This window comes from Bombus flavifrons, chromosome 7 (assembly GCF_040668555.2).
Source record: "Bombus flavifrons isolate JBK064 chromosome 7, iyBomFlav1_principal, whole genome shotgun sequence".
NCBI lineage: Eukaryota > Metazoa > Arthropoda > Insecta > Hymenoptera > Apidae > Bombus > Bombus flavifrons.
Window position 1 is genome coordinate 8,730,900 of NC_138448.1, and position 21,901 is coordinate 8,752,800.

Sequence of the window (21,901 nt, forward strand, 5' to 3'; positions counted from 1 at the left end):
CAAAAGTGGAAGGTAAGATATCAAATTTCATATTTGTTCCTCTCTTAAATACTGTACAAAATATAAATTTCTCAAAGTATACGATAAACACCATAAAGTGAATATCGTGACGATCATTGTATCCATAAATTATTCGTTTTCGTCAATTATCTAATTCTCTCAATACATTATGGTTGCTTTTTTTTACCTACATTGAGATTTACGAGGTACACACAGCCACATACACACGCATACAAACACTTTTCAGAGTAACCACATGTAAACGTCATAGAGCACAAGTTCGCGATACAATAACAATTTCTCTTTTTTCTACCGCAGTCTTATTCAACTTGATTATAAAGAGATAGAATCACAATTGACTTATGATCTGAAAAGCGTTACATTCTCTTCCTTTCGTATTTTACCGATTGATATGAATACACACAACCGTTAAATGCACTGGGGTCACTGGGAACTCAATTAATGTTATCCCACGTAAGGAACGTCTTCGTTGAGTTTCTTTCTTTTTTAAAGTACTCGTCTTCTATCGTAAGATTATGTATAAAGACTAACGATGGTCCAAATGGCTAACCTAAATACTTCCTAAGTCTATTTTGCTCGTATTCTAATACGAAGCTATAATTACTAAGTACTTAGAAACGTATTAAATATAGTCGATGACCATTTTCATGTTATCACGAGAATATCACGGCGTGTTTAAAAAATCGTTCTGTCTGTCTTCTTTCTATCTTTCGTAATGGATAAACGCAGTTATAATAACGATATTTTCTCAATAAGTTGCCGAAATCTGAAGTTGACAACCAAGCATGGTATGCAGCGTTTTAATAAATCTTTAATGAATGTAGGTTGATCTTTTATTCAACCGTAACTGATTTCGCCAAATTTCTCGGACAATCGACGTTACATCCACGAAGAACCGCGATGTGGAAAGATAGCAATTGTAGTGGAATGACTGCAAGGATTGCTTGGAGACAATCCACTGTTTTGGGTACTTCGAGAATTCTATCAGCGAACATTTTCGTTTCTTCATCGCCTTCCTCACAGATAAGGATCGGTTTTCCATCTCTGGCCGTAACCTGTTGTAAGGCGTTTATGCATTTCTGAAAAGTAATTGTGAAATTTTACGTTCGGAATTTTTTACGTTAGGTAATCATAAGGAAAGAGAAAATTTACGAGTTCTACTTACCACATAAACTGGATCCCTCATGACGATCATTATTACAGGCATTGAATCATCAACGAGCGCTAGTGGACCATGTTTCAATTCACCTGCCATGATACCTTCGCTATGCATATATGTCAATTCTTTAACTTTCTATAAACAAGAGAGAAATAAATTTATTCAAATAGAATAAATATAACAAAAAGAATTAAGAAATAACTTAAAAGATATAATATTTAAAGCATGAACAACGTACCAAAGCTCCCTCCATACACGTAGCAAAGTTGTATCCTCTACCCATGATCAGCAAAGATTTATGTTGGAACAAAGACTTGGCTAATTCTTTAACCTTTTCATCAAGTTGGAGAACTTGACGAATGAGATTATCCAAATTTTTCAATCCTTCGATAATCTATTGGATAAACAGGTTTACATATTGGAACATACTGTTCAAAATGTATAACGAAGTTGATTAAGAAATTAATAATACCTCTTGACGCCTACTACCAAGGGAGATTCTGTCTTCACTCATAACTAAAGCAAACATTACAAGAGAAATGAACTGAGAAGTGTAAGCCTTGGTACTAGCAACACCAATCTCAGGACCTGCGTTTATATGAACACCACAGTGTGATTCACGACAGATACTACTGCCTACCGTGTTGGTAATACCAACAATCAGAGCTCCACGTCCTTTGCAATAACGCAAAGCCATTAACGTGTCTGCTGTTTCACCTACGAAGCAAGCAATAATTATTGAATGACATTTCATATAAATAAATCAATAAAAAATTAATTATATCTTACCAGACTGTGAGATAAAGAAACAAACGTCATCTCTAAACACTGGTGTATTCCTGTCTAAGAAATCAGAAGCCAATTCGACCATAACTGGTAGTTCAGTTAATTCTTCCAAAAGCTGTCTGGTAGCAATAGCAGAATGGTAACTTGTTCCACAACCAATCAGCATAAGACGTCTACACCTCTTAATCTCAGGAATGTAATCCTAATACAGGACTCGTTAGATCAATATTGACTATCAACGAGAAACTACAGAAAGCTTAAATTGCTGAGAATTTACCTTGATGCCTCCCAACGTAACGGAGTTGTCTCTGAAGTTCAGACGTCCTCTCATGGTGTTCACCACCGACTCAGGTTGCTCAAAAATTTCCTTCTGCATGAAATATTCATAGTTACCCTTCATGATCTCCTGGATTTCCATCTTCAAGGTAGTAATTTCTCTTGCATGGGGATCGTCCATACATCGACGGAGTCGATGAATGCTGAGAGCACCTTCTTTCACTGCGGCTACATCATCATCCTAATATCGCCGAAAGTTGAAACCATTCAGTTATAAAATATATGTCGGGTTTACATTAGAATTAGGCGTGAAACGAATCTTCGTTTGGATTACACATTGTCGTCATGCAATAGAGAAGACATTGACTAGTGCAAATACGATTATTATAGAATTGGACAAGTAACCGTGGTAATTAGATACTCGAGAAACTAATGACAATGATCCTAGGTTCAATAACGAATCCGCGGTCGACGGGATGATAGATGAGCATAATCACAAAATCTAAGTCGGACTCTTTGTTAATAAAACGCGTAATATTCACTGGTCGTAAGGGGTTACTCATCGATCGATGAGATCGCAAGAAAGAATGAATTTCCGTCCCGATGATGCCATAGAGGAAAACTATAATGGGGTGTGTCTAAGGACACGAGATCATCGGATTCGTCGAGGATAGCCTTCGTTCAGAAAGTAAGGGAAATTGACGTTGCTGCTAATTGGTCAATCTCCATATCGGTGGTTAGAAAAAGATGCTAGCCGCCCTCGAGGGAAAGTTGCTAGTGGGAGACGTCGTTCGTTGCAAAATAGGTCTCCTCTATCTTCTCGTAGTTGGGACAAAGACTGTTTGTTTGAAGGACTTTAGTTAGCTAAATCTTAAGATTTATAACGGGCCCTCAGGCTAGCTGAACATGTACTGCGGAGACGCATCGACATCTGGCAATCATCTTACTCGAAGAATAGGGTCTGCGTGTGGCGAGCCACGGGACAGAAACCGTTGGAATGTTTACTGTCGCGTGCCGCCACACATATTTCTTTTAAGGAGACCTATAGAATTACTCCATACCTTTGTCAGACAAAGCGTTCGTCCCGTGACCGCGGCTACGTTCGGCGACTGGCTGTCGCCTTGAGACCAAGCTCATTATCACGAATCTCGAACAAATACAATCGGATCGAAAGACGACAATTGTTTAATTACGCCTATGATAGAATCTAGATTACGGTGTTAGGGGATTTTCCCGAAGTTCCAAAGGAAAGGCTTCGATGTCCTTTCATCTCCGACATATATATTAATTAGTAAGTAAATAATAGGATAAAATGTTCACCTCCAAAAATATAACACGATTTGTATGTTCGATCACAGCACTGGCGTCAGATGCGAAGAAATATTCGACTTCTTTGTCCTCCAAGGGTTGAAATTTGGAAGTACTTTCACTGCGTGGTATAACCGGAAGTTCAGTACGACCATGTGGACGATGATCTGTCAAAAGGTACAAATTAATATTTTTTCGAAACATATTAATAGATAATTATCCGTTATTCTTACTATATATACATCTTATATATTCACGAATCCAATATGATACATGTCATCTTTGATTAGCCTGACTAATGGTATCATACGGAATTCGAGTTGAATGAACCTCAACTTAAAATTAGAATTACACATTTATATACAAAACTTGAATAAGACGCGTGGCTGATACACCAAAAATAGCACGACGCAATCGGAACGATTAAAAGAAGGTTAAGAAATATCAGTGATTATAGTTGCCCCGTGCCATTTTCCTGTCTTTACAAGCCCCACACCAAGTTAGCCGGAAAGATGATAAGTAATACGTATAAATCAATCCTTGTTAACAACAACGCCATTAATTATTCTTGTATACCTCTAATCAACGGACGACATTGAGCAAATATGTATACGTTCGTGGAACGACGATAACAAGAGTGGCTTAACTTGTAACATGACCATGACGATTGTAATAATAAAGCGATTGGAAAAGTACAATTGTTAACGTGTATACAACGCAACCGTATTAAAATATGACGACTGGCATTAAACAACTCCCGCATGACGATGGATTCGATAAACAATTAGAAAGGAATTGTTTAATTAAAGGATATCCTTAGAGGAGAAAAATCACCTGTTTAATAAACAGTTTTACAAAAAGAAGAAAAAGAAGATTTGTTTGGGTTGTGTTAGATATACTGTATTATATATTCTACCCTGTCTGCAACTGCTGTGTTTCCATGTACTGAAAGAAATGCGCATTCTGCTTATACGTACTGAAAAGCGAAGTAAGGCATGTGCCGTTTCTTTAAAATTCCACAACATACAAGCGTGTTGCGATTCGATCCCAGGCGGTTTCGTGCTTATCAAACACGTAGCGTAATTTTTTTCTTTTTTCTTTTTTTTCTGAAGCGTGGATATGGATGAATTAACGGCAAGCAGAAGGAGAAAGAGACATATATATGACTGTAAAAGTATTACCTTGAGTGGGCGCTTCACCTTCTGCTCAAATTTGGATGCGGGGGTGACGAAAAAGAAAACAAAACAATTAGCAAACAAGTAATGCAGTAACAATAGCAATACAAAATATAGTAACGAACGTGGAAAAAAATAAGAAAACATGATGCACGCGCTGAATATATTGGTTCCATGATTGATTCGTTTACGAAATCTAGCTTTTCTAGGAAATTTAGGAGAAGATGTTCAAAATATAATATTTTCTTTTGTTTCTTTTTTTTTTAAATAAAATCTACTAAAAAGTGTTTTAGGAAATACATTGGACATCTTTTCCCAAATTTTTCTACGGAATCGAACATGTGTGTATAATCACAAAGCTACGAATGCATAAGCTTCTGTCGAGTAGATATTTGAAATGAAAATAAATTTGATTTGAATGAATTTGACCATATTATCTTGTTGGTTCGCTACGCTTCAAAGCAATTCAAAGAATGATTAATACGATACAGGTGTTTCATGGTGTTTCTCTGTAGTCGAGTAATATTGTGTACAAATATAATTGAGCGAATAAGAAAAAGCCAATGTATATTACTTTTGTTAGAAAGAAAGAACGAAATATCGATTGTAAAGGATTCTTTATTAAAAAGTAAATTCAGTTTATAAGAATCATAGCATGTAAAATAATGTCGCGAGAAAATTTATAAAACAAATATGAGAAATTAAAAAGCAAAATTAGTTCGCATGCATTTCTCAAACAATGGACCTTTTGCGAGATCATTTAAAATTGTTAATTATATTTGAGATATACTTAAAGGACTGTTAATAATAATAACAAATAATGTTATATATAATGTAATAAAATAAAAATAATGTTAGGATAAAGGACTGTTGGATTGAAATAAAATAAAAGGTCCGAAGTTGAGAGTGAAATAAGATAAGTGTAGAGTAGTGTAGAGTAGTGTATATACCTTTGTTTACGCATGGAGATTCATCTGTTGAGACGAAAAGTTGAAGAACATAACCATTGGTGTTCATGCAAAAGAAACATCATATAGTATCTATGTAAAACTTCATCACCGAGAAAGTACACATGCAGATGACTGTCTCATCGATGTTCAAGGGAACAAATAACAAATATAACTTTAATAAACAAATATTAACAACACTATTTAACAAAACAACATGCTATCTAAACATGCTTAAATATAACAAAATATTAAATATAATGAAACGCCAATTATCCGAAAATTTATCGATTACATAAATACCAAATACTTTACGTATTTATAATTCTACAAAACTTATTCTGACGTATTGTAGTAGCATAATGTAAACAATTATTATACAAAAACGATCATATTAAAAGGTATTAACTTTAACAGCTATATTTACGTCGATATCTTAATGATTTAATACATATATTATGTATACCATCAAAATACTTATTTTAGAAAAACACGCTTTTCACACGTTATGATTTCTATGGACTCTTTTATGCAATGAACATACAGAAAGCGCGAAAATTTGATAATCAGAGTAAATCTATCTATTAATTCGGATAATCAACGATTTACTGTACTATTCAGAAATAAAACATTGATTACTCGATTACAAGCAGCTACCAAACTAAATCAAATGTCCAACGCCGTGTTAAATACTTCTTAGAAGATATTTTCAGCGTAAACAAGATACTCTGGCGTTAGTATCATTTGTATGTTAATCATTGTTATTGAACAACACTCTTTGTCCGACATAAATCTACTTCAATAGAGCACTACTACGTTATTGAAAACACTGAAGAGAAACATAGAAAAAGGATGACGATGTAATGATGCGTCTTAGTATGTTGCTTTGAAATACGCGTTAATTACTTTAAAAAATAGACAAGCTATAGATTGAAGACACATGCTATTAATATACCTTAGGTTTAGTCCGTACACTTGACACGTAAAAAGACTATAGAGGGCTTTATTTCATTACTCTAAGAATATTTCCAGCGCAATTATTATAACCATATAGCAATCTCCTTGCCAGGAGAAAGAAAGGGTGATTATCATCTAATAATTAAAGGAAAATTCTGCTTCGCCTTCTCCTTGGAAATGATAAATCAACAAGCGTATCTATCAACAACGTATATATTTCCACCGCTCATACCAACGCTATCGACAGCACTTTAAATCGAGTAGTTCTCGGCGCCCGAGCGACCAAAAATAGCCTTGTGATCTCTTCTAAAATTTACCAAATCTCTGTATACCTTTCTCCGTAACACGCTAATACCTCAATTAAAACGCGTGTCAATCTTTGTGTCCGTTCACGTTCGTCGGCTTACCTTTTCCGTACAGGATGGGCACGTGATCGGTGGCCAATCTCGTTTTTGTCTTAATACCCACGAGCAGCGGTGATCCTCTTCTCGTCGCCACACATTCACCGGGGAAATATTTGCTCTTGAAGCACAGTGCAAACGCACCTTCCTACAATTTCAATTTTTGCTCCTCTTAATTATGTAAATATATAATACACGTGTCACTTTGAAATTTAAAAAAAAATCAAATTCTTTCCCTATCTTATCGTGAAAATTATCATTAATATTATTACCGATAATGACATTATTACTGCTAATACGAAGCGGTAAAATTTACAGTTGTTCAAACAATCTTAATTCGCAGACTGTGCGTCAGCTGTCGTCGATAATACCTACCAATTGTTGAACAACCTGCTCGACTAGCTCGCGGAACGAGTAACCCGGATGTTGTACCCAGAGATGGTGGATCAGCTTAGCGATTACTTCCGTATCGGTTTCACTCTCGAAGCTGTAGCCTCTTTGGTGAAGCAACGTCTTCACTTCCTTGTAATTTGTCACGATACCTTTAGAAAGGACGTGACTTTGGAATAAAACAGGAACAATTTCTCATATAATTAGACTTAGATAATGAACATTCGTCCAAATTATAATTCTACAAGTAATAGTATGTTATAAGTACAACTGCGAAAGAAATAAAATCTACAATAAGTAGCAATCTACTTCGACTCATAAATATTATATAGAATAATACAATTTTCAATTTCCCATAAACACGTGGAAATTTCCGCAGTTCACTGATAACCATTAATTGTAAGTATCAGATAATATTTATACCATTGTGCACCACAACGAAAGCATGTTCGACATCGGATCTTTGAGGATGCGAGTTCACTTCGGATGGAACACCATGAGTCGCCCAACGAGTGTGTGCGATACCCACGTGGCTGTAAACCTTCGACTCGAAGTCGATATTGGTACCTGTAGAAAAATAATGAACTTTAGAAACTGATCATATTCGAAATAATTTCATCGTTATACTTACCTCAACATATTTTTGTCATCCATTATGTTAAGCTATGTCATTACAACGTAAGTGGAAAGTGTAAAGTAGTATCGTATATACTTACGATAAAAGATCTCTTCCTCGAGCGCCTTGACCTTTCCCTGCTTTTTAATAATCGAGATATCCTTGCCATCGGCGCTATCAAGGGCGACACCTGAAAGGAAATAAAACACGTATCGAGACAGAGTTTCTTTACTGGAATTTTTAGTAGCTTTCTATTCCCAGAAACAGAAAGTTTACGGCGAATTTGAAATTAGGCCTCTTGACGTTTTTTCCTCGATAAAGTATCGCTTTTGCAAGAAGAGATTTTCGACAACACGATCGATGATTCATCCATACCTGCCGAATCATAGCCTCGATATTCTAGCCTCTTTAATCCACCAACCAGCAGCTCGAGGATCTCCTTCCTGCTCTTCGGCGTCAAATAATTGAGATACGCAAAGATTCCTGTACAAAAAGCAAATACGTAACATTTATTCTTCTACATATATGGGATAAAAAAGTTCAATGTATTAGGAAATAATTCGCGTTATTGCTGATTATAATTAAATGCTTTTGATTGCAATGCTTGCAATTATAATATAAAGCTGAGCTTTTTATCAGCGTTTCGATACCTCCGATCATGTTGCCAGACTACTAGACCTCGGGATTAGTAAGTGAAATGAATTACTCAACAACTACGTAACATTTTAAATAGACGGTTAATCAGCCTTTCCATTGGTTCTCTTACCATTCTCTAAGAGAAAGAGAACGATAGAACTACGATACATTCGACGATACAGCATTTTTCTAAACCTCTCGACATTTTCCCGCGCCGCGTTCACCGCTCGAAGGTCACCACAGCGATAAAACGCGGAAACGATTCGATTTATTAACCAGTTCGTTTTCTTCGTCAAAAACCAGTATTCCACCGTGTGTATATTCAATAAACTTTCGATATAGTTCAAACTGAAAATCACGTCGATGGAATTCGTAAGGTTTCTCGTTAAATACCAACTCCCACGCTCGCAATGGTCTCAACTCGTAGGAACGAAACAGATATGTAGCTAAATCGTAAGAAATTTTCGTCACAATGTTTCTTTTTCTTTTCCAGAATTACAAACGTGTAATTCAAGATAAGGAATCGATCTTACATTCGAAATTATTAGAACGTAGACGAAACAATCGGTTACTCCACTTTCTACCATTTTCTACTTCAGCTACTCGAAATAGATTTTCCAATTAATCACGAAAAGAAAAAATATAACAAAGACCGCATTCTTTCCTGCTTTTTCAACGCTTTATAATACGGTTAGCCGAGCAATACGATCAGAAACTTTCGAATCGACTCAAAATTCCGAATGCCCCGCCTCGAAGGAGCACCCGTCTATCGATACAAGAGAGGTCCGTGTTCGAGGTCCCTGGCGAAGCATTGCAAAAATGCAAAAAGTCGTCGCCCGTGAACACGAACGTACACACGGAGAAGTGGCGTGCAAGTGGGAACAGGTATAATTCGAGATACACGCTTATAGGTGAAAGGGAAAGCTCGCGTACACATGAGACCGGATGAAATGGTCGTTAGAACGTCGCGTTCGGTTCTCCAATGCCAGAGAACGCCATTTCTCTGGTTCGTGCGTCCTGTGCTTTTTCTGAAACACGTGAATCGAATAACGCGAGTCGATTCTCTCTGACTGATAACCGCGGTAACGTTATAGTAACGTTACGACATATGGCTAATTGTACGGTCATCCCAGATGAATTTAGAATAAATGGACTATATTTAAGGGCTGGTTCAGGATCGTAAGGTCACGTGAAATTTATCGGAATTGAGCTCTGGAAAATTTCCAAAGATATTATGAAAAATCTATATAAGAAGAAGTAGATAGCGATGATTAGGTTAATCCTTTCGCTACCACGCGTCATACGCGTGCGATGCGTTTTCTATAGAGCCTAGTATCGCGTATGTATGACGCACATCGTGTTTCAATTTTCTTCATGATGAATGCACGATATCTTATTTATTTTCATTCGAAATACTCAACGAATATACATTTCTACATATCATAGACGACGACAAAGTGTCGCTGATCTGACATTGGAACACATTGTTTTTGGTTATTTTTTTTTTTTAGGTACTATTGCACATACAGTTGTTTAGAAAACATAGGATATCAGATTTGTGCAGGTAGCCACACGACCGAAATCAGATACCGTAACACGATACCCGCAAATCGCTCGGAAGCTCGAAAAGAAAAAAGACGTAAACGTAGATGTTCTCGTCGTCGTTTATTCCGTCGTCGTTTATTCCGTCGTCGAAAGTCGTATATTAATACATATATCTTATATATGTAAGAATACGCACCAGTAGTTCGCAACAAGAAACTATCTACTCGAAACCCAACGTCCCATATTCGTATCTGACGCATTCTAAATGCCGCTTGGATCGTCTACTTAGCATTCTTTATTGTTATACAGGGTGGTTGGTAACTGGTGGTACAAGCGGAAAGGGGGTGATTCTACGCGAAAAAAGAAATCGAAAATATAGAATAAACATTTTTTTGTTCATTTTTCCATCGAGACAACGATCTACAGTGAAACCCGTTATAACGGGATGTGATAAAGTGCACGTGTACCGAGCGAAAATTCAAAGTCGATTTTCTCGAAAACAAAGCCTCAAACGAAAAATTTTTATTCTATATTTTCGACTTCTTTTTTCGCGTAGAATCACCCCCTTTTCGCTTGTACCACCAGTTATAGCAAGTACCCTGTATATGTCAAACTGTATGTTGTATTACGTAAAATTTGGAGAATTTGAAGTTTTGGTCTGCCAACAACTTCGATAGCAAGTATTCTTTTTAGAAAACTTGGATGACTGCATTGCAAGTTCACCAGAGTTCGATGAAATTTTTTATTTAAATTTTTATCTTGAATAGATAATCGTGACAACATTGTATAGCGTTACATTAAGCGATACACGATCCGCGATTCGATCGTTCCATGTGCAACCGTATCGGTTGCGCGCTGTCTTAGCGCGGGAATTTAAGAGTATGTATCGTGTTTGAAATGGCGCGGTCGTCCTCGATTTAGAAAGCCATCGTGGCATGATCGACGCGTTAATCGTTTTTCACGGTTCAATTTCACGTAATGGTTGGAATTTGTAGTTTCTTCTAAACGCACAAAAATTAATTCTTTGCGGTCTAAGCAGCATTCGACGCTTTACCATTTCCAACCAACTATTTCGTATATGATTAAACCACTTTCAAAGGAATTTCGTAAATATTTTTATTAATAATACGTATCTACCCACCAATAATATAACAGAAAACAATATATTTCATTGACATGTTGTGCTTGACGGATGAAAATGTAGGACTGGCGTGAGGCCCGAATTAATCGATCGCTGTATCTTTCTTTAGTTCGTTTTATTAAAGAAGTTTTATTAAAGAATAAAGAACACGTTAATATGATAAAATATATTTTAACAAGAGAGCAGACATTGCCTATGTTTATATTTAAAAAATTCGAAAAAGTAATTGTTCCAGGTATTTTGTTCTTATCGATCCACATCGATTGTTGTAGCAAGTTTTCTTTATTGGAATCGATAGAAACCGATGGCCGCGGACTTTACGACCTCCGACAACGATAATCGCGAAACGAACTACGTTGAAATCCTGTGGAAATCGCGGCCGTGATAAAGTTTACGAGAAGTAGTAAATGTCCTGAACCTTACACCTCGCTATCATGTAGCTAATTTAACGATCGTCCCGTTCCGCCTTTGAAAATAAACAGTTCTATCAAGCGTGATCGACCATATTTAACATAGTTCAGTGTTTAAAATCTAACGATAACAATAAAAATATCGATAATTGGGTATCTTCATCACATCGAGGTAATACAGAGAATCACGGCAATCTAAAATAAAAGGAGAAACGCGAGATACACTTTATAAGCCACAGCTACACTCTGCTATAATACTTTGATCAAATCGGATATAAAAGATATACGCCACGATAGGAGGATCACAGAGTAAAATAGCGAAAATCTCGAAGAATGTTTAACACCCATTGACACGTCTTATTTCACTCGCAGCAGAATTACCAGCGTCAGCCTCGCAGAGAATGAATATTTAATAAAAGAAAGATTAGAAGATTACGGATGTAGAAGATGAAAAATATTATTAAGGATAATTATTTGAATTACCGCCCATCACCAGCGAGAGAAGTAACGACCAGAATCGACGTAAAGTAAGAAAGAAAGTCACCGATCGGAGTAACTGTCACCGTGGAGGAACTTACGAAAAGCGAAACAATCGCGAGCGTATAATACATCGGCGAGTAGACGTAACTTGATTTTGTGTAGAGTTGACAATAGACGATCGAGTGATCGGTCACGATTAGATTGCGTTCTGCAATCGTCGATAAGCGAACTTCCTGATAGAAACATCCTAGCGAAGCTTTGTACAATAAAAAACCAAGAATAGAAAGGAAAAATTATAACAGTAAGAAGATTACGAAGTACCTTTGCGAAAGGTATAGTGGAAACGAAAAAATATTTTTTATCGAGATAAGCTAGATCCTGTTAATCTCGCGAGGCCTTCCCCTTCGCTAATCAACATGCCATGCAGTTTACTTAAAATTTCACTAAACTTCAAAGATAATACGTACGACGGAAAGTAATTACTGCTTCTACATTTTTCATCCTATAAGCCCATTTTTTTATATCACTATCGTGTAGTATATCATGTCTTGTTGCTGTCAGGATAAGAAAAATAATCGCCGGACGGAAGTTATTCCGATTTTTAATCATTTGCTGCGTTTAATCTTCTGATAAAAGATCGATAACGATGAGCATTATAGGTTTAGCCTCATTCGATTCTATTCTTAAGCACTTACTTCCAGGTATTCGCCACTTTTTTTTTCTTCGTTTTTAACTTACAATAACGTACATTGAAAGACGTTACATGTTACAACACACCATATCCGATATAAAATTTTATAACGACGATAACTTCAACAAATCTTCTAATTCACACGTAGTACCCGTCCTTCCTGAAACGATTTTGGGTTACTGTGAGTTGGAAAACTCCTTAATCGGAATGCGCTTCGTGTTTGCGAAGGAAATCGAGCGACTGGAATATGAACGAATAATCGGAATAGCCGATCTTCTCCGACCTACTGACACAAAACGATTCGAATGGCCCAGGAAATCAACGAAAGGTCGCTTGGTAGTCGTACTAACGGTATGTAGAATCGATTCTAATTCGATCTTCTTGATTTCCATAGACCTTGAGCCATCTGTAATCCCTCGACACATGATATAGCTGATTCTTTCCTAGGATACTTCTTCAATTGCAACCGCAATTGGAACGTAGCTATTTTATTGTCGTTTGATTTTGTTTCGACGATCTGAATAGAGATCTGTTCGACAAATCATCGATCATATAACTCGAGTGGTTTGCGTCTTTTCGCGTACAATATATGGGGAAATTTTTATTCGAATTCTATTTCCGAATTTACCCAAATATCGTCTGTAATGACAAACGAAACGTTTTGTTCATGCAACTGTGGAAAACTTAAAAATGGAAAATTGTTTAAGATGCGTGTAACAAAGATATGGAAACTGTTCAAAGTATACCTATATTATAATATTTAGAGAATGAAACAAATAGCGAAACTATTAATTTATATAAATATCTGTACTTTGATAACCAGTGATAAGATGATTTCAACCTCCTGTAATGAAAATTCATTAAACGAAGAAACATATCCCTCGAACTAAAGTTCGATCAATTTCGTTAAATCGATCTGTATTATTGTTCCTCGAATAATCTCGCAATGTGCGAGTTTTGCACCTTTCCAACGGTTATAGAGTGTCGATAAGTAGAAAAGTGTTTGCAGCTTCTTGCGATGAAAATCTATAGATAAAGAGAAACATGGCATCGAAATAATGCTGATGCACTTAAGCCTGGGAAATAAACGACGAACGAAAAGGCAATTTATAGGCAATTTGTTCGCCAGGCGAATCGAATGAAGTAGCGGATAAACGGGTGAAAGGGAAACCAACGAGATTCTATGTAGAAAGAGGAACCATAAACGAATTCCTACCTGTGGGGATAAACGGGTTATTTTCGTCGTGAGTCGAACAAAATTTCTGCTCTTAGAATTCCGTGGACGTAAACAAAAATCAGGTTCTGGCTTGTGGCGAGGCCACGCGTTTGAATTTTCGTGAGGAAGGTAAAGGTAAACTGGTGTCGCCTGGAGAAAGGATTCGTCAAGTCCTGCGTAAAGTACTCGAGGATAAGAAGAAACTTGACCGCTGTTACTCGCTGAAAGTTACGAATCTTTCCATTTAAAAAGCGTTTCCATTTTATCGCTACAAAAAGCCTAAATTATCTGGATAAATTTTGATTTTATCATACTAGAGAGCAACAATCGTGCATATCGTATATTATGATTATGATAATATGCCTATACGTGGCTAAAAATTATCAGTAGGTTTCCAAAATCCCTGACGCATCTATAGATGATCTATCGATAAAATAATTTCATTATTATGTGAGATATAAGTGTAATAAAAAAGAAGCGTTTATGGTTCTAGTAGAATGTTAATGATCGATAATCAGGACAGTCGTGTCTTGAAAACGTAAGTACCGGTTCTTCGTCGGGGATCGTTTTATAATAATACTTCGGCCTTGATTTACGAAGGTTTATTACATCTTTACGTTAAATACACGTTCGAAATATGCCAAAAATTAACTCAGATTAAAACAAAATTCTATGAATAAATTACAGTTTGAAAATCAATACGCAGTTACGAAGCTGGCCTTTGTAATGGTCAAACTACTATGTACGAGAATTGTTTCTAATCAGTATGGTTCGTCATTCGTTTGTACAAATTCGATCATTTGATCAAATTTGCATATTGTAATTGCACAAATCGACGAAAGTATTTATATCTTTAATCGATAATGTACATATACTTGTGACATTGGGAAAGCGTGTCACATCGAATTTAATAATTTTTTATCTTTCTAATTCGTTTTTCTCCGTTATAGTATATAATAGTACGTAGTGTTACTATACATGTTTATATATCGTTGAATATGTTTTTTAACGTAGTGTACGAATATATAAATAAGATATATGATTGCTTTAGAAAAAAAGTCACGGCCTTGAAATTTTTTAAAAATTGATGCAGAGTAAATTTTTTCTCTAATATCGTATTTGCATCGTCGAACAGTACAACTAAGAAATTTTTCAAGTAACTAAGAAATTGTTCCACATGTTCGCAAGTAACGAATTTATTTAGATATTGCCTTATTTGTTATTTTACAGCCTCGTATGATGAAAAAGAAAAAGAGATTTCAAAAATGAAATAGCAACAATGAAACAACCGACACTTTTATCGGAATTGCAGATTAATTCATACGCGTAGAATTGATTGTGCATCGTAGAGCAATGCGATGTAGTTAATTAAAGCAATTCACTTTATTCTATATGTCACAATGCCTACGTTTGCCAATTGCTTTCTGTCGTGTAGAAAATGTAGCAAAGTCTTAGTGACTATGTTGCCAATTGAAGATTATCAGGTTCGTCCATTAAATAGCGACCAATTAAGAAGATTTCTCGAATTTTCTTAAACGTGACTGACGAGTCTGACTGTACCAATAGATCGTTCGTATTGCGAGTGTCGTAGCTTCTACGACATGTAAATTAACTTAGAATAGAACTAAATTGAGGCAAAAACAAAAGAACAAATATTCCGTTTTATGAATGGAATAATTAATAAAATCCTGCTACATCTACGTCAAGTAGTCACTCTGAATTAAACATTAGTTCGACCTGCCGTTTAATTGTGAGGGAAATTGTGGTTCTTTGAAAAAAGCCACGTATCCAATAAGAAAAACGCAGCATAGTATGCAAGATCTTAACTCGTTTGTCTTGAAGCAAATAGAAGGTTCTCAGGTACTTATATGAGATGTAGTAATATTTTCAAAACATTCACAACTGCCCACACAAATTATTCCATCCGCAAGACGGAATATTTATTCTCTTGCCCTCGCCTCAATTTAGCCCTATTCTAAGTTTATTTGCATGTCGGAAAATCTACGACTTAGTTTCAGCTAAGTCTACGCTGATATACAATTGTCCGTAGATACGTGTCGCAACCAATCAGTATCCGTGCAATTTCTTGCAAGTTCGCGCAAGGATAGATGCGATTTGCTGCGGCACGTTTCCTGTCGACGACCATCTGCCAGCGTAAACTTAGCAGTAGAATACGAACGATTTATTCAGACAGTCAGACTCGTCAGTTGCGCTTAAGAAAATTCACGAAATCTTAATTGGTCTCGGGCAAAGATCATTGAACAGACGATGCGGATAATCGGCAAATGTAGGCGATTAAGACATTGTCTTACGTAACTACTTTGCGTTGCCTTACGATGCACAATCAATTCTACACCTACGAATTAATCGTGATATTAAATAATTAAGAAACTGTGATCACGATGGAAGTATCGGTCGTTTCGTTGCGTTCTTCAAGTCTGTTTTTCCTCTACACGATACCAGGTACATACATATATACATATATATATATATAGGTACATATACGTGTCTGTGCCATACACACGAGGCCACGTCTAAATGTCACGTGTAACTGTCCTGTAAAACGCTGCACCCTCTCACGCCAGCGTCAGGTTCGCGACGAGGGAACTTTCACTCGTCGTTGGTCGCGGGCACGTCGACACTTCGGTGTCAGTATCGATAACCACATTCGATTAGACTCTATTGTACGACCACGGGTGTCGACGAAACGCAGCGTTATAAGGATACACGGCACGCCATGCAAACGTGGACCACTTTATTCCGGTAAACTTTCAATGAACTTTGAGAAGCGTGAGTTACGGGCTCGCACTGAGTCACGTTGTCTCGTTGCAACACTCCATGGACAGTCTTATTACCCGCTAGAACGTAATACGGCGTCTATATGCTTCCGTAATTTGGTGGAATGCAGTTTTGAAACAGGCATTTGGTAATCACCGCGAGGATTATAAAGGAAGGAAATAAATAGCGATCATTAGTTTCAGTTAGTTGGATTTCTCTGGCAAAGAAAGCATTTTTTTAGGGCAACGTTATTAGATTTGGAGATTCTGGAAATTGTAGGATTTGTGGGAATTTGTAAGTTTGAATAAGATTGTGCAATTTTGTAAGATTACGATAAGTAGGATAAAGTTTGGTAGTCTTCACGCAGTGGTAATTTTAAGATTCAGATGAAATTTTGCAAACTTTGCGATCCGTAGATTCAGTCTTAACAAATTTTCAAAGATCGATATCGTGGAAACTCTATGCGAAACAATGTGGAAGCAACTCGGAATATTATTGCTACTCGTTTCGTTTGGAAGAATATTTTTGGAAAAACTGGATGACCTAATTTGAAATTCTGCAATATTATTTTGTTGGTTTTTACAGAATAATATTAGAGGTCTTCATCGAATCTTGTATAGTTCCGTAATTTGCCAGTAAATCTTCAACGATATTCAAAACCAAGTTCTATATATTAAAAATATTAATATTTCATACTTCATTACTTCAACTCAAACTCCAGCGCCTACACGCGTCTCCAACAAAGTGGTTGATGGTAATCTGTGACCGGCGATTTCGCAATTCCGTAATCGAGAAGAGTCTTTCTCCTTCTGCCACAACTCTCTCGACACTCCTCCCATTTCTCGCAATCTTAACACGACGATTCGAAGAAAGTTAATTCCTAAATGTAATTACCAAACGAGTCAACCTTTCGAAAAATCTCGATGTTGCAATTCTCTTAGCAAAGATCTTCTGATGGCTATTGAATAATTTTAGAGGAATAAAATCTCGTTTTAGTTACGTCACAAGTTGTCCCTCTAAATTTTTCTACTACCAAAGAACGCTGATACTTTTACAGATTTGACAAAAATAATCAGTCAATAAATATACATCGAAAAGAAGATTGGGAAAGTTGTATCAACGATTTCCTAAGTTTACTATTAAATTTTATTTCATTCAAAACCAAATTCCTTTTATAAATTTAAAAAAATATGATCAACAAGTACCTGTAGATTGAAAAAGAAATTGGAAAAGTTTATTAGAAATTTTAGTAGTTTCATAGTAAATTTTATTTAATTGGAAACTAAATCAAATTCATTTCAATCAAGTTGAAAGTTGAGTAGTCGACATTATGTATTATACTAAATTATACCAAAGCATCCAGGTAAAAAATATGTTAATTTTTCTCAATGATTGCAGGATATTAAGCGTCAGACGTAAACAGTGAGGTCGTTGACCAGTCACGATCGTGCCTCGATCGTTCGAAAGAAAAGTGGAAATGGAGGTGCGTATCTGGGAAACGCGTTCGTGCCTGGAGAACAATATTGGTTGGCACTGTCCACGAAACGTACAACCTGTTAAAGCTAGACAAAGGCAACATCGGTCTAGAAATTTATCTAAAAGCTATAGTCGAAGTTAAAAGGCGTCTGCCGTGTTTCTGTCGGTGTGTCGAGTTGGCTGCTTAATTAAATCGAAGCTTTGTAATTAATTCGATCTACGAAGCGTTCGACGAACCTGCAAACACTAAAGACACGCTACTGGAGTGTAAATATTCATCGACTCTATATCGTTTTCAAATAAGAACACTATTTGAATAATATCACGAAAAATTGAGAATATTAAAAGAAAATGACACGACTCTATCAATAGACGACGTGGCAGTGATATCATAATTAGAAAATTTATTAATTCGTCGATCATGAATATTGATTTGCAACGAAGTCAACGGCTTTGTCGTATGTCCAGTAAAATTGTAAATCGACCGAAAAAGAAGTAGGTAAAATACAACATTGACTCTCAATGAATTAATTAATTTCGGATAATTTATGATTGAATAGATACTGTTAGTCTTTAACGAAGAAGAAATGTTACGAGTGTATTGAATTCTTTTCTTCGATTCGATTACCGAAAGGGACTAACTTTCGCCGTGACACGTGAGCGATTAAAGAAAAAGAAACAACATATTACACGGTAGAAGAATGACGCAAAAATCTTTCGTAACCGCGTCCTGCCTTTCGATGATTTTTCGTCGCGTCACAATGTAGAACCTGCGACTTTACGATAAGGCGCCTCTTAAAACTCGGAGAAATTCCAATGTTATAACCGTTTCCATCAAAAAAAAAACTCGTTACTGGTAAATTGCTACGATCAACATACGTAAACAATTGCATCAAATATTCATGTATAGGATAAGAAGTAATAAAAAGCTTCAAAAAATGGCACCCTTTTTTAAGAAACTGCGGAGGAAGATTTTTAAAGAACTTATTTTTTTTAACCTTGGACCATTCTAAACAATTTGTTCTTTTTCTTTTCCCAATTTCTGTAATCTTTGTACTTTTAAATTACTCAGCTACCGTGATAGCTACGTATTTCCTTGAGGCAAATTTATAGAAGGAAGATAATTAAACATTGATATACTCAAGGCTGTCACGAAGAAAAAATATAAACCGTTAATTTCCCCTCGCGCAGGTGAATGCCAATGCAATGCAGATTCTCGGAACGTTTATCTCAGGAACCACCAAAATTCATCTATTTGTTCGCTGATGTTAAAATACTAAAATTATCCATATTATTCTTTTATTTCGGACTTTTTTAGACTATCACTTTATCATGTGTGATAACGATTATTGTATGACACTGTTAGATTTCAGCGTATTATAACTATATTCGTACAACTTTTGTATTTAATGACGTTATCTTCCACTTCTTCTTATCGAAATAAAAATTTTGAACCGACCCGCGGCCTTGTGATCGCCCCTCATGCAAATCCAATAGATTTTGACGATTAATGAAAAATATACTAATGTGTTGTGCAAATATTAGATCCGATAGATCGCGTCTAGTCTTTCTAAAAAGTCTTTCGTTAAAATAATCAGTCAATTTTAATAAATATACACCTGACATAATAATTTGTTAATATCCATACATCATTAATACTATAATAATAGCATAATGTGAAATTAGTTGTCAGTATGAAAAAATTATAATTTCCCATTTTGTAAAAATTTGCTTGAAAGCAGCGAAACGGTTAGGAACAAAATTCTACGCTCCGTTTGTCGCTTTCTTTAATTCCGGAAATGGGAAATTCGAAACGCGCGAAAGATCCCGCGTTGTTACTCCAATACATCGTGTGCTTGATATTAGCGTACTAACAAGCCTCGATTTACCGACGAGCAAACATTCGATCTTTTAAATGCTCATCCTTCGTCTTTGACCGACACGGCGACGTTTCGATCAGCAAACGCGAATATTAGATGTGCCAGATGTTGAGTCAAATAGAATTGCAGAAGAAACATGCCGGTGGCGCATTTACACAGGCTGAAACGTTACTCTGCACTCAACTGACCTGTCAACTAGACTTTTCAACCGGGCTTATGCAGATGTACACTTTCACCGTGGAAACATTTCGATCGAACGATCCGTCGATCGAATTATGATAGAAAAAAAAAAAAACGTCAAATAGAAAGCATAGTTCTACTCACCGCACATGTTGTTTCTGTCGTTGAATACCCGCCACGTAAGTTAATAGGATTAAACGTAAAGTGGAAAGCGATCAGAATATCACTTGCTAACTTCGTATTGCTCTGAGTTACTGTGAATCACAGTCTGAGCCTCACTACAGCGTGCTCCTGTCTCTTATGACATGAGATTTCGTATAGGTATGGGGTACAAGCACAATTACATCCGGCTCGTACGTGTATGCAACGCTATTGGGCCAAACCATTGACAGTGAACGCATCATCTGCACGCTAACGTATATGATTGTATACAGTAGTATACGACAGTTCAACACAGCTTTGGAAACTTCAGTAGAAAGGGCAAAACTCTTACGAGCTAGAAAATGTTTCTCAAGTAAGGCGCTTCAATCAAATTGTTAGGCTTCGTCGTGCAGCGCGACTTGTGTCTGCAACCTACAACACGGCCGCGTGTACAACAAAACTCTTCTCTATTATGTAAATCTACGTTTATTTAAACAAAATTTATCTGCACTATATGAAATACTGTATATTTACTTTAAATAAATTAAATCATGTTATGAAAAGTAGTTTACTTTACATTCTTTATCTTTAGTGGTAAAGATGGTGAAGATGGCGTTAAATGTAAAAGTTTAACAAATCGATCCCAGCGCTATGGCTAGCGGCTGATTTGTAAAGCACACCTTCGGATACTAAAAGTGTTACTCCTACCACTGGAGTTTCCAGATCTGTGCATACGACTGTAATGTCGTATCACAACTAAGGATTTCGACACGTTGACAATAACACAGAAACTCGTGATTTTCCCAAACAATACATGCGACAAACTCTTTACGAATGTATATAACGTAGGAACGTATATTAGGAATGAGATAATATCGGTGAAAACTATTAATTAAACTAATATCTCAGAACAGACACTCGGAGAATCACTCAAGAATCATGAATGAACGAACTGTCAGAATCGCCTTTTCCATTTAGCTTCGTATCTTTTATTATAAAAATGATAACATAAATTTTGTAGATTAAACACACGTTCGATGCGTTGTATGAATGAATGAAGCACTGAAATGTTTGGAATCGACCCTTGTTGACTTAATTCTTATCCACACTGCAGACTGCAATAATACGCAACATAGAGTGCGCTAGCTATCGGTAACTGTACCTATCGATAATTTAGATAACACGTATCTAGATTTTTTAAATTTTTAATTTTAATTATTATTAAGTACACCATTGATCTTGATATATGTGATAAGATATCGAAAATGCATAATTAAATATGAGAAAGTAT

General features: G+C 36.2%; 1 protein-coding gene across 4 annotated transcripts; it reads right to left on the reverse strand.

Annotated features, from left to right (window-relative positions):
* Positions 1-495: 495 nt before the first annotated feature.
* Positions 496-21,726, reverse strand: Gfat2 (glucosamine-fructose-6-phosphate aminotransferase 2). 4 transcript variants are annotated; one of them, XM_069117118.1, is made up of 16 exons: positions 21,188-21,726; positions 20,614-21,042; positions 8,412-8,519; positions 8,137-8,226; positions 7,844-7,987; positions 7,406-7,572; positions 7,037-7,178; positions 5,676-5,699; positions 4,732-4,752; positions 3,563-3,717; positions 2,244-2,483; positions 1,970-2,168; positions 1,653-1,897; positions 1,419-1,574; positions 1,187-1,315; positions 496-1,100 (listed from the first exon to the last, which is right to left on the reverse strand). In XM_069117118.1, exons 2-16 carry the CDS (start codon positions 20,618-20,620, stop codon positions 855-857), a joined length of 2,073 nt encoding a protein of 690 aa, XP_068973219.1. In that variant the 5' UTR covers positions 20,621-21,042; positions 21,188-21,726; the 3' UTR covers positions 496-854. The 4 variants fall into 4 exon arrangements, with proteins under 4 accessions (XP_068973219.1, XP_068973221.1, XP_068973220.1 ...); XM_069117120.1 differs by lacking the exon at positions 5,676-5,699; XM_069117119.1 differs by lacking the exon at positions 4,732-4,752 and having other exon boundaries at positions 21,188-21,725.
* Between the last annotated feature and the right edge of the window lie 175 nt (positions 21,727-21,901).

Coding starts and splice junctions, on each gene's coding strand:
- Gfat2 (XM_069117118.1), bottom strand. Junction 1,898..1,969: donor TTTCTTTATCTCACAGTCTG/GTAAGATATAAT, acceptor CTTGCTTCGTAG/GTGAAACAGCAGACACGTTA. Junction 1,316..1,418: donor CGTGTATGGAGGGAGCTTTG/GTACGTTGTTCA, acceptor TCTTGTTTATAG/AAAGTTAAAGAATTGACATA.